This window comes from Mesoplodon mirus, assembly GCF_964341445.2.
Source record: "Mesoplodon mirus genome assembly, chromosome: X".
In the NCBI taxonomy this organism is placed as follows: domain Eukaryota; kingdom Metazoa; phylum Chordata; class Mammalia; order Artiodactyla; family Ziphiidae; genus Mesoplodon; species Mesoplodon mirus.
The window spans coordinates 88,541,066-88,553,365 of record NC_138981.1 but is presented as its reverse complement, the minus strand read 5'-3'; the positions used below and the strand labels follow the sequence as shown (position 1 = coordinate 88,553,365).

Genomic DNA, 12,300 nt, shown 5'->3' with positions numbered 1-12,300 from the left:
CCTCTCCCGCCGCGGAGCACAGGCTCCGGACGCGCAGGCCCAGCGGCCATGGCTCACGGGCCCAGCCGCTCCGCGGCATATGGGATCCTTCCAGACCGGGGCACGAACCCGTATCCCCTGCATCGGCAGGCGGACTCTCAACCACTGCGCCACCAGGGAGGCCCTGGTGTGTGCATTTCTGTCTTACACTTCTTTTACCCCCAAATGTTCACACACTTATGTGCAGATTTTTCTTCACCTCTCTCAGTGGCTGGACTTTTCTCAGGGCATTGAGATCCAGGAAGGGATTGTAGACATGGTGTGGAAAATTCCAGAAATGTCCAACTAATGCACTGGAGCCCAATCTCCTCTCTCCTTCCCTCTGCCTTGAAACCTCTCTGGTCTGGAACTTTCAGAGCTACAATTCCGGCTCTGACCATAGGGGCATCTATCTACATTGAGGGCTTTTTTTTTTTTTTTAAAGGAAAATACATGATTTGTTTTCTTTTACTGTCATTACAGGGACCCACAAAACTCTGACTGCTATTTCGTTTATAGTTTTCAGGTCTGTTCTTTGTTGTTTGGTTTTTGGAAGTTTTTGTTTTTTGGTATTATCTCTCTGAGGTGGGCTGAGGTTAATTCCAGCCATTTGACTATTTTCAGAAAATTCTGTTACTTTGTACTAACTTAAGACAATCTCCCACACTACAGCAATAACTTAGTAAATCTCTGCTTGGAGAAGTCATCTTCCATTCCGTGGAGCTCAATTTCAGTCTCTTGTTTCCCCAGGTAGCATCTGAATGACCCTAGACAAGCTCCAGCACCTCAGTAAGCCTCAGCAACCTTGGAAAGTTGGTGATTCTGATATCAGAGTCCCCTTGTGAGGAATTCATGAAAGAATAAAGGCAATGTAGCAAGTACAGAGCCTGGCCTACAGCTGGCACACAGAGTTCTCTGGGTTTGCCGAACGAAGGAACACAATGTAGTGTAGCTGATCCAGAGTCTGGCATACAGAGCTCCCTGTGTTTGTAACCAGAAGTACCAAGGTTCCCTAAGCCTCCTGATTCCAGATGCCCTCCTCTGCAAGGGTGGTACAGTTGGAAAGAGTTCCCTGGGTGTTAGGCTGGTAGCAAACTCAGGGGGCAGTAATTAAAGGAAGTGAAGTCTCCTCTGGCCCCCAGGACTCTCCTCCTCTATGCTCTTGGGGAAGGGACTTCCTGTTAGGACTCCATCTTGTTTGTGTGGCTCCGACAAAGTGGTTTGGGGCTTGCACTCTCCTTCTTCGGCAGCCCTTCCTGATATTCTCCCAACCTCCAGCTCCAGACCCACAGATTCTCTTCACGAGCAGCCTGCGAGGTGGGTGGTGACAGACCACTGCCTTCAGGCCACCCCATGGGTGAGTTGGTCAGCATGAGACCTTGTCCTCAGATCCCCACAGGGCAGGAGGGGTTCTGGGTTCCCTCCCTAACCCCAACCCACAGGACCCCCAGCAAGCTGACCCCCCTTTAGAGAAGGCATGCAGAGGGCTCAGGCTCACTATTTCCCACTCTCTTGAGGAAATGGGCCAAGTGGGCTCTGACACACCCCTCCTGATTCCATGTGGAAAACCTCCCCTCGGGCTTCCCAGGTGGCGCAGTGATTGAGAGTCCGCCTGCCAATGCAGGGGACACGTGTTCGTGCCCTGGTCCGGGAAGATCCCACATGCCGCGGAGCAGCTGGGCCCGTGAGCCATGGCCGCTGAGCCTGCACGTCCGGAGCCTGTGCTCCGCAACGGGAGAGGCCACAACAGCGAGAGGCCCGCGTACCGCAAAAAAAAAAAAGAGAAAACCTCCCCTCTTACGGAAATGGCCCTGGCTGAGGTGAATTATTTCCCCTGGCTAACGAAAAGGCAAAAGTCATGTGATCTTCTCAGGGCTAGGGTTTGGAGAGTAGGGAGTGTCATCTAGGTGGGGCGTGGGATTGTGTAAACTAATATTCCTTGGATTTATACGAGGTGGAGGAGGGGCAGAAAACCCACCATTACCACTGAATATTACATTAACTAGTCAGGGTAAATTGTATTAGTCCATAGAAGCTTACTGAGGCTTGCTTTCTTGCCCAGCATATGATCTATTCTGGAATGTTCGATGAGTAGTTCTTATGAGCATTGTTCTATGTCAATTAAATACATTTGTTAAGTAACATTTTGTTGTTTTTTTAATTTAAAAAATCTCCTTGTTATTTTAATTGGAATACTATTATTTCACAGATCAACTTAAACAGAACTAACGTTTTTTATGATGTTGAATCTTCCTAACCTAGTATTGTATTTTTTTTATTAGTTTCTGCTTTATAACAAAGCTTCTCCCTCTAGCTGAGTTTTTGTCTGCCATTTTGTGCATCACTCAGTGAGCTATGTTAAAATTTCCCACTGTGACTGTGACTTTGTCCATGCTCTATTTCTGTTAGATTTTGCTTTGCATATTTTGGCTCTATTTTAGGACATGCATACAAATTTAGAATTTTATATTAATATCTCCTTATTGCATTGAACCTGTTATCACAAAGAAATCTCCTTCTTTCTCTAGTGATGCTTTTTTCTTTAAAGTGTACCTTTTCTTTTACTGATAGGGTTATACCAGCTTTCTGTAGGTTACTGTGGAAAAGGTATACATTTTGCCATTTTTTTTATTTTCAAATTTTCTAGATGATTAAAATTTGCATGTGTCTCTTTTCAGGAGCATTTGATGGAAGGTTTCTTGTCCAGTCTGATAATAGCTGTCTTTCTATTTGGAATATTAATCTGAAATTTTTAATGTAAAAGTAGATGTAATTTGGTTTATATATACTATCTTACTGTATATTTATTTTTGTCTCTTCTAAGTTCTTTTTCCTTTCCTTTCCTTTGAAATGATTAACATTTTATAACTATTAAATTGTTACCTCAAGTGGCTAGATAAACATTCTTTTGCCATTCTTGTAGTGTTTACCCTTCAGATTACAATGTACATTTTTGCCCTTTCAGTCTAGTGTTAGTTAATTAGTTCTTTAAAACTCCTCAGACAGTTAGGGGACCTTGAGACACTTTGATTCCATATACCCTCCAAATTTACTGTCATGCATTTTCATTGTCTATATATTTAAATCCCCAGAAGAAATTACTATCATTGTGTTATATAGTCAACACTCATTTAAATTTGCCTACATATTCACAAATGTCATTAGTCTTTCTTTCCTGTATCTACGTGCCTCCACCTGGGAGGATATTTCTTCTGCCCAAAGAAGAGCCTGTAACATTTCTTTGAGTTTGTCTTCTGGTCACATATTTTCCGAGTTTTTGTTACATGATGATGAAATGAATGCATATTTTAGGACTGTTTGTCCTTAAAGCATACTTTTTCTCCTATTACAACAATACTGTTACACTGAGTTGATATCTTGTTACTTTTGGAAACTTCTCAACAAAGATCTCTTCAAATACCACTTCTCCACTGTTCCCTCCTCTTCTTTCCGGGACTCACATTAACCATGTGTTAGCTACGTTCACTGCATCACCTTTAATTATCTCCCCCGCGCTTTTGGTATTCTCCATGCTATGTCTCTCCAGGCTCCATTCTGGATCTTTTCATCGGGCTTATCGTTCATATCTCTAATTCTTCCGTCAGGCAGGGAGGTCACCTTTGACCCTTGAACCATCACACCAGGGTAGATTTCAGGGTAGGTTTTATTGTGCCCCTAGAGCCAAGCAGAGAAGAGAGAGTTAGAGGTGAAAAGCCACTTGTCCCAGGTCACATAACCTGAACCAAGCAGAGCAGGGACTAACATCACAGACTAAACCCTGGGTCCAGACCCTTTCCTCTGTGCTTGTTTTCTTCTTGGCTGTGAATGCTCCCCACCTCTCATTTCCTGAGAAGTGGAACCACAGTGAAGTTTCTAAGCCTCTTTTTAGTACTGTGATACATTTCTCTTTAGATTATAAAGTCAGTGATATTTCTTCATTAGCCATGAGAACTTTCCCAGGAATTTTTCTGGTACTGGGCCCATTGATGTGTTGTTCTCAATTTCAGAGAACATTGATCAAGTGAACACTTTACAAAGAAAAGCAAGATGCAGGGGTATCTACCGAAGGAGACAGAGCTCTTGGTCTCAACAGGCCACATCCCAGCAGCAGCAAGATAGAGAATCACTGCGAAGTGATGCTCACGTGGACATCCAAGCAAGATAGTAAGTGACGAGGCAGCATGGCTGACAAGTATCAACCAGTGAAAAACAAAACCTTGTAGTTAAATATGTCATTCTTCTCTCTAACCTGGAAGAGTGAGGAATGATGGGATCAGGTTAACGGTTGAGCAATCTTTATTGTAGCTCTGCTATCATTGGGGAAAATGTAGAGAGGACTTCTCAAGACTATACGGACCACTTTCTTCTCTCCACTTCCCCACAGTGCTCCCTATGCCCTTCCATCCTGTCATTGGAGAGGCAATTTTCAGGAACAAGACGAAACCCCTGTTAACAAGGAGACAGAGCAAAAGCCTCCAGAGAGAAGAATGGAGAGAAACAGGCAGGATGAGACCTTGGGGAGCTGGTTCAAGATCAGAGTGAGTGTGCTGGCTAAATGGACCTAACATGTAGAAGAAGATGACAGAGAGAGTCATGTTGGGCGCATGTAGAGATGCTGGGACTTTTCTCTCGTGGCAGTGGAGCTGGTAATCTGTCTTGTTATTACTAGGAGTTAACTTCCTAGATCATGTGAGGGCAGGTTCAGAGAAGCAATATAAAGGGAGCAGACTGACTGCAGGGAGCATGGGAGACGCTGTCTAAAACAAAGGAGGAAACTACTGCCAAGGAGATGGAGCAGCTCCACACCAGAAGACGCAGTTTGGCTCAAGCTGAGTGTGGGAGGAGGTTGAGTCTCTGGGGTCCTCGTCAGAGGGGCAGGCCAGGTCTGCCTTAGGTAGGATCTCTTAGAACTTTATAAGAGTAAGTACGTGTGAAAGATATGAAGTCGATTATTTCAGGAAAAGTATTTAAATGGAAAGAAAGGATATATAGGAAGTCCACGTCTGGTGTAAAAGTTAGCGATAACAGATACTGTCCTATCTTAAGAAATTACCTAAAGCCTGAAAAAAGGTCCTAAAGCAAGACACAACTGGGTCTTATCTTAACCTTGGATTCCATTGTATCACTTTTCTTTTTCCAATTATTTCTTTGCCTCCTAGGTTCCCTTCGGTATTAAATATGATGAGAAGTGGCTGCTGAATTTGATTCACAAGCAATGCAGTGTCCCCTTCACCCCAGTCGAAGTAAGAGAGGACATTGAGGCCGATGAGAGGAAACGGGGTAGATGGCAGGCCCAGATGAGAAATGGCTCTGGTCTCATATTATGCTTCACTTGTCATTCTCCCTACAGTTTCACTATGAGAAAATGGAGGCCCAGTTCTTCGTTCAGAATGCCAACATTGCCTTCGCACTGAAGAATGCCAACGGCAAGATTTACAATGAGGCTAATGAAAGGGTGTGTGTCAAGGGCATGAGCAGGGCTAGCTGGGAGCCAGAGGGCAGGGCAGGGGCATGGTCTTGCTTGATCCCAGGGCTCAGATTTCCGGGAGCTTACCCAGCCCCTCTCGTGTTTTCAACAGATACCTATCTTTGTTGATCCCTGTGATGCACCCCACTCTGTACTGAAGGAGCTGAGGTCAGAAAAGGTGGAGCAGATAAAGGTAATGCAGACTCAACACAACCTGTGCACTCACAGCCAGACCCACCTATTGCCCCCGATCACCAGCTCAGACTCAGAGCCCCTGAACCCCATCCCTAACTCAGCAGCTGCCCGTGAAGGAACGATATGATGCCTCCCAGCAATCTCGTGACATCCAGAGAGTCCGCTCTGACCCTGGTATGGCGACAGCAGCAATTGTAGAGCAGGGGAGAGCAGAGCGGTCTAGCTGGGAAGGATACTCAGGAATGGTAACTCGGGGAGGGGTTGGTGCTGGAGCTGTACCAGCCAGGAGCCTCTCAGCCCCCGATTCCCTCCTCCTGGCTCCCTGGAGACTTGATGACCCGTGATACTGGAATGGCGCAAAACCCTAGAAATGGCATGGCTGCCTCCCTGCAGATCCATCCAGGGAATGTGCCCAAGATGAGGACCTTAGACCCAATGTTGGGGCTGGTGGTGATGGTGGGAGAGATTAGGTAGAAGAGGCAGATTGGTCTCAGGTATCCCCTGCTGGGGTCCTCACTCTAACTCTTTCCTCATCATAGCTTTTGGCCTTGGACCTGAGCGATAAGAAACCCTACCAGCTGCACGGCCTGTCCAACACTATGCCGAATGCTTCCAACACCAAGAACTGGAACCTCTCCAACACTGAGGTGAGGTGTGGTACCCAGATCTGTCTTTGAAGGGAAGGTGGGAAGGCTCATGTGATGGAGACAGAGGAAGGGAAATGGATTTGTAGGAAAAGGAAGGGACTAGGGGTGCACGGCCATCCTGGCTCTGTTTCTCTGGCCCATGTGGTTCCTCCTCATAATCACAGGTGAAGTCTGCAGGGGAGATGGACAAGGGTGAGCGGCTGGAGCCAGAAGGGATGTGTGCAGAGAGAAACCCCCTGTGCACCACCTTCCCTGATAAGTCAACCAACATAAGGTCAGATGTATCCTCTGTTACCCGCTGGCAGCCTGAGCTACTCCCGAAAGTGCCCATTTGCAAGGGGCAGCTGACGTGGACCTCAGGGAGGACTATAGACCCTATGCTCTCCTCTCTGCATCACAAAGTGGACAGAGTTTCAACCACAATCCATATGGGCCCCCAGCCCAACATGTGCATATTTTACATTCTTACCTGCTTTGTCTGAGCCATTCTGGGGCAGGTGAAGAGCTGCAAAAGGGGTGCCATTTCACATTTCCTCTCTCTTCTTCCCTGACCCCCACCACGGGAGAGCTTCTTTCCCTTCCCTTTGTTTTATCTCTCTCCCTTGTCTCTAGGCCCGTAGGTCTCTGTCATCTCACCCCTCGTACCTTCACTCCCTTTCTGTCTTCATCCCCCTCCATCTCCCTCCCTGAGCCCCACCTCACTCACATCCCTGCCCCAGCATCCTGGGCCACCCATGGGGGGAGTCCAGGTCTTGGTCCAGGTCGTGGCAGAGTGCAGGACCCTAAGTGAGGTGGCAGAGCCTCGGGCACACACCCCAATCCCTCTTCTCCCCACAGCCTTCAGCCGGGCCCTGGAGGAAGGAAGGGAGGGGAAGGAAGCCCTGCAGCATGAGTTTGAAATACTGGTCATGGTGGCACTGGAGAAGGGAGTCTGCGCATTCTGCGGGGAGCTACCCAGGGGAAGGAGAGGAAGGGAGGGAGGGAGGCGGGGAGGGAGGCAGGGCATGCTCTCCCTCTGTGTCAGTCGATGGGGGACGTGTTCAGGGCCCTGGAAGGCTGGGACACTGGGGTGTGGGTGTACTTTCTCCTATGAGGAAGAGGGTCACCTCCACAGTTTCACTGACTTTTCTGTTTTGTCTTGATTTTGGCAGCTCCATCCTGGAATTGTTCCCCAAGTTACTAACCTTGGTAAGTGCATTCCTTGTTCACGGACTCCTCTAACTGGCACTGACAGCACCCACAAACTACTCTGCACCCCATTAGGTCTTGCCACAGTTACAGTTTTGAAACTGACCCTTAAACGTCCTGGGCGGAGGGGGATGGTACAGCCCCTGTGGGAACGTGACAAAGGCTCTGGATCTTCTTCAACCACGTTCTTCACAGGCTTTGGGGAACCCACGGTGATGATCCAAACTGTAGTCCTGCCCATGGAATTTTCAGGGCCCTTTCACCCCTGACCTCTGACCCTCACCCTCTCCTGGGCCCATCCTTTTCCCTGATCATCCAACACCACCTCCTGGTCTGCACTGCTGACATCCTCTTCTCTTCCCCAGGATGGCCAGGAGACATCCCCACAGGCGAAGTGTGGTATTGAAGCCTGCATGCGCTTACCAACCTGCAAGGTGAGGACGGAGGATCAAGCCGGGTTTTAAGTGGTGCCTGAGAAGGGGGTGTCAGCCCTGGTCCTGAGGACTGTTTTGATTCCAGGGAAGCTACTTTGGATCTGATGCGCTCAAGAGCCTAGTCCTGCAATTCCTGAGGCAGTAAGTACCTCTTGGAAGCTGAGCAAGGGGAGGGGAGCTAGGACAGGTGAGGCCACCTAAGCACAGGTCTGCTCAGGGGAGTTTTTAAGTCTCATTTGAGGTCCAGACCACAGAGATAGACTGTCTTCATTGCCCCCCCCTTAGGTACTACTTGATCCATGACTACGGAGACCGACAGGTTCTCGCAGGGGCTTATCACGAGGAGGCCTGCTTCTCCCTGACCATTCCCTTCCACCCCGAGGACCCAGCCCCGTGAGTATCACAGCACAGGCTCTGCTCCTGGGCTGTGTGGCTCCCCAGGAGACACAGGCCAGCTCCTGCAAACACCCACCACCCACTGTTGCTCTTTGTCTCCTAGAAGCAGCTTGTGCAAGTACTTCAAGGACAGCAGGAATATAAAGAAGCTCAAGGACCCCCGTGAGTGTGTGATGGGAAGACTGGGTGGGAAAGGGCGGAGAATGGGTCAGTCATCGGGCCCAGGGCTTGGCAGCCCCTGACCTTCGCTCGCTTGCCCTCCCTTCACAGACCTGCGGATTCAGCTGCTGAAGCACACAAAACGTGTCATTGTGCACACCCTCTGTGGGTTGCCCAAGACTCAGCATGACTTCAGCTCCTTCGTGGTGGACACGTGGTTCCAGACGGTGAGCGCCTGCTTCCTCCCTCGGGCGGGCCCAGGAAGCCGCAGGTGGGTAGGAGGTGGAGGTGGTGACTGGGCACCTGGGCTCTTCCCTTTCAGGAAACAATGCTCTGCTTCTCCGTCAGCGGGGAATTCCATGAAGGTAAGTGAGTGTAGACCCCCTCCCCAGATGCCCCACTGCTGCCTCCCCCTGGCCAGGCTCACTCCCAGACCCACCCAGCTTCCCTGACCCCTTCCCTCCCCTTCTGTTCCCTTCCGTCCCTCCCCTCCCCTCGCCTCTCCTCCCCTCCCCTCCCCCACTGTGTTCTCCAGCCCTCAGTCTCCCCACAGACAACCCAGTTCTGAGCTGTGTCCACGCCTGTGTGCCCTGCACACCCTGGGCGTTGGGGACATAGGCTGTGGAGTTTGGTGGCTCTCTACCCGGATACTTACTCTGAGAACATGGGCCGTTACTAAACCTCTCAGTTTCCTCATTTGCACAATGCGGTAGTAGTATCCACCTCTTGGGCGGCTGTGAAAAATGCATCCCGTGAACTTGTGTAGTGGTTGTCAGGGGCCCTGTTGTCACTGGGCGCAGACTGCTCCTATAGTGGCCCTGCCCATTCCAGACACCCTGGCCCCCGTGAACAACTGCCCTCTCAGCATGAGTGTCCAGTCACACCCTGACTGGGGACCGCCATGTGAGCGTGTACAGCATGTGCAGCTCTCAGGGGTACTGTTGTTTGTTTGCTGTTGAAGTGGAAGGAAGTTTTGAGGGCTGTGTGCGTGCCTTCACGCGGACCTTCATTGCTACCCCTGCCAGCTACTGCAGGTGAGAGCCCTGTCGTGGGTGGGAATGCCCATCCCTGCCTGGGCTCAGGGGCGTGGGAATGTGATGGCACAGACCTTAGGTTTACTCGGTATTGTGGAAAGCCAGCAGGGAGATCCCAGGAGCAGTCTAGCTTAGTGGTTAAGAAGAGTATGGGCTCTGGAATTGGCCTATGCGTTCACTCCTTCCCCAACACTCACTCGCTGTGTCTTGGTCAAGTCACATGACCTCTGTGTGACTCAGTGTCTTCTTCCGAGAATGGGGATCAGACTGTCTACCCCTTGCACTCTGGTAAAAGGTAAATGCGAAATTGCCCATGGGTTGGGGATAAACCTATAAATCGAGTGAAGATGGTAGACAGTCTCTCCAAAGGTGGGCTCTGTGGGGAGGGGCAGAGCTACCAGTCAAGGAACCTGGGAGACAGACACAGGAGGGACGTGGAAGGAATCTGGTTGCTGAGTGCCACTGGGAGCAGAGTCAGTATTGGGGGTGAGGGTGTCCATCCATCAGTTGTCTGGGGGTCCATTTTTCCTTCAGTCTGTGCATCATGAATGACGAGCTGTTTGTGAGGGATGCCAACCCCAGTGAGACCCAGCGGTGTTCTGCATCCCAGTGCCTACACCCACCTCCAGCTCCATGTATACCCTCTCCCAGCTGCAGCAGGACATCATGGAGGCATCCTCCACCCCATCTGAGATGAACCTCTAGTGGTCTCAGAAGTGAGTGCTGGGTTTGCATGGGGATAGGAGGGAGCTGGGACGAGTAGAGGAGTGATTAAAGGGAATTTTCAGGTCATTATTTTAAATCTATTTTTTCTTACAAATGTTTACTTGTGAAAAAGTCCCTAATTTCATGCTAATACATTTCCATGTACTATAAAATACAGGTTTCCTATCTTATATACTGTTTTGAAACTTCTTTTATTATTAGTACCAGCATAGTTTCTTCTCAGTATATGTGAAGCTACATTACTCTTTCTAAGATCAATATATCAAACAATTGAATTCCTGGAAGCCATAAGCTACTATTGAGAGCCATTTACCTTTTCGCCTCTTTTTCAGCATTACATGCAATGGCATCTGCTCATTCTGGTACATACATGTTGGTAAACTTGAAGGCTTGCTCTTGTAGCATAGATTTAGCAGTGAAGTTGTGTGGTCAAGTGTCTCCAGTTTGGTCCTAAGGGAGGTCATCTATCCTCCCCCACTACAGGTGCTTTCAGTACAATGACTAGACTATACCAGAACTAAACATTTCTTTACTCATCAAAAAGTGAATTCTGAGAATTCAGAGATAAGACGAAATAGACCTCTAGGGTTTCAGGAAGGTGAAGGCGGACAGAAGTCAGGTGCCCTGGGGTTGACACTCACGGCTGCTGGCTCTGCTGACATCCCAATTCTTTCTCTTTACTTTCTTCAGTCCAAGGGCAAAATTCCAGATGAGACCCTCATCCACTGACCTGGGATCTTGAGAACAAAACTCTGTAAATGAGCCTTTAGATGTCATTTTCATCCTCATCATATTTGTTACCGCTCTTCTCTTAACTGAAGCCATATCCATGACTTAGCTTGCAGTCCAGCTAATCACGAAGCCAAAGTTTACCATGTAGGCCTGCCCGTTGCTCTATATTTTTCCCACGCATGATCCTTGTTTATCTTTATATTAAAGAGTAACATTGCACATTATATGTTGTGTGTCTTGGATTGCTTTTCTCCTGACCCAACCATGAGTTAGTGGGGCCAGGACCAAAAGGTCCCATCTCCCGCATCATCCCTGGCAGTCTCTAGCATTTATATCTGACCTACACAGTGCTTGAAAATTATACAGTAACGACTCCATTCCTGGACTACCCTAAAATCCACACTTTGCCTCCTGATAACCTTCTCTCCACCACTTCAGTACTCACAAGTTGTAACCGTTCTGATGTTCACTTCTATAAACAAATATAATGGATTTAGCAAGTAAAGTACCATATTTACTCCAATAATTATGGGTTTCTCAATCATTTAACAGGTCTAAAACTTTGTTAACATTTTTATTAGGTTCTTAGGCTCTGTACCTAAGACTGTTTTCCCCACAAATTCTGTGTTGTTTTTCTAACTTTTAAAATTTGAAATAATTATAGATTTACCAAAAGTTGCCAAAAAATGTGTAGAGAGATCATGTATACCCATCACTCACCTTCTCCTAATGATAACACCTTGTATTACTTTAGTACAGTATTGAAACTAAGAAATGGACATTCGTACAATCCACTGAGCTTACCACAATTTCGCCATTTTACATGCACTCATTTGTGTGTCAGAACACTTGTGTATAGTACTTATATATATATAATTCCATGCACTTTTACCAGCTGTGTAGGTGTTCTAAACATCACCACAAACAAGATAAAAAACTGTTTCATCACCACACGTTTCCCTCATGTTAGCCTTTATAGTCACACCCACATTCTTCCTGATCCCACATCCCTAAACTCTGTCAAACACTATTATAATTTCCTAAATGTCATAGAAATGGAATCCTATAGTACATTACCTTTAGCAATGGATTTCTTTCACTCAGCATAACTCTCCTGAGATCCATCCAAGTTGTAAAGTGTGTCTATCATCTGTTCCTTTTTATTGCTGAATAGGATTCCATCGTGTGAATGTACCACAGTTTGTTTAGCCATTCCCCCATTGAAAGACATCGGGGCTATTTCCACTTTTTAACTATTGTGAGTAAAACTGTGATGAACTTCATGTAAAGGTTTTTGTGTAAAC

General features: G+C 47.7%; 1 protein-coding gene across 1 annotated transcript; it reads left to right on the top strand.

The window, feature by feature from the left end:
- Positions 1-1,371: 1,371 nt before the first annotated feature.
- LOC309796259 (nuclear RNA export factor 3-like) lies at positions 1,372-9,463 on the top strand (the record flags this gene model as incomplete). Its single annotated transcript, XM_082609305.1, has 16 exons — positions 1,372-1,375; positions 4,026-4,182; positions 4,403-4,556; positions 5,178-5,261; positions 5,369-5,473; positions 5,598-5,678; positions 6,220-6,327; positions 6,492-6,601; positions 7,479-7,515; positions 7,881-7,949; positions 8,035-8,090; positions 8,235-8,342; positions 8,449-8,507; positions 8,616-8,731; positions 8,827-8,869; positions 9,336-9,463. 16 exons carry the CDS (start codon positions 1,372-1,374, stop codon positions 9,461-9,463), a joined length of 1,419 nt encoding a protein of 472 aa, XP_082465431.1.
- Positions 9,464-12,300: the final 2,837 nt, after the last annotated feature.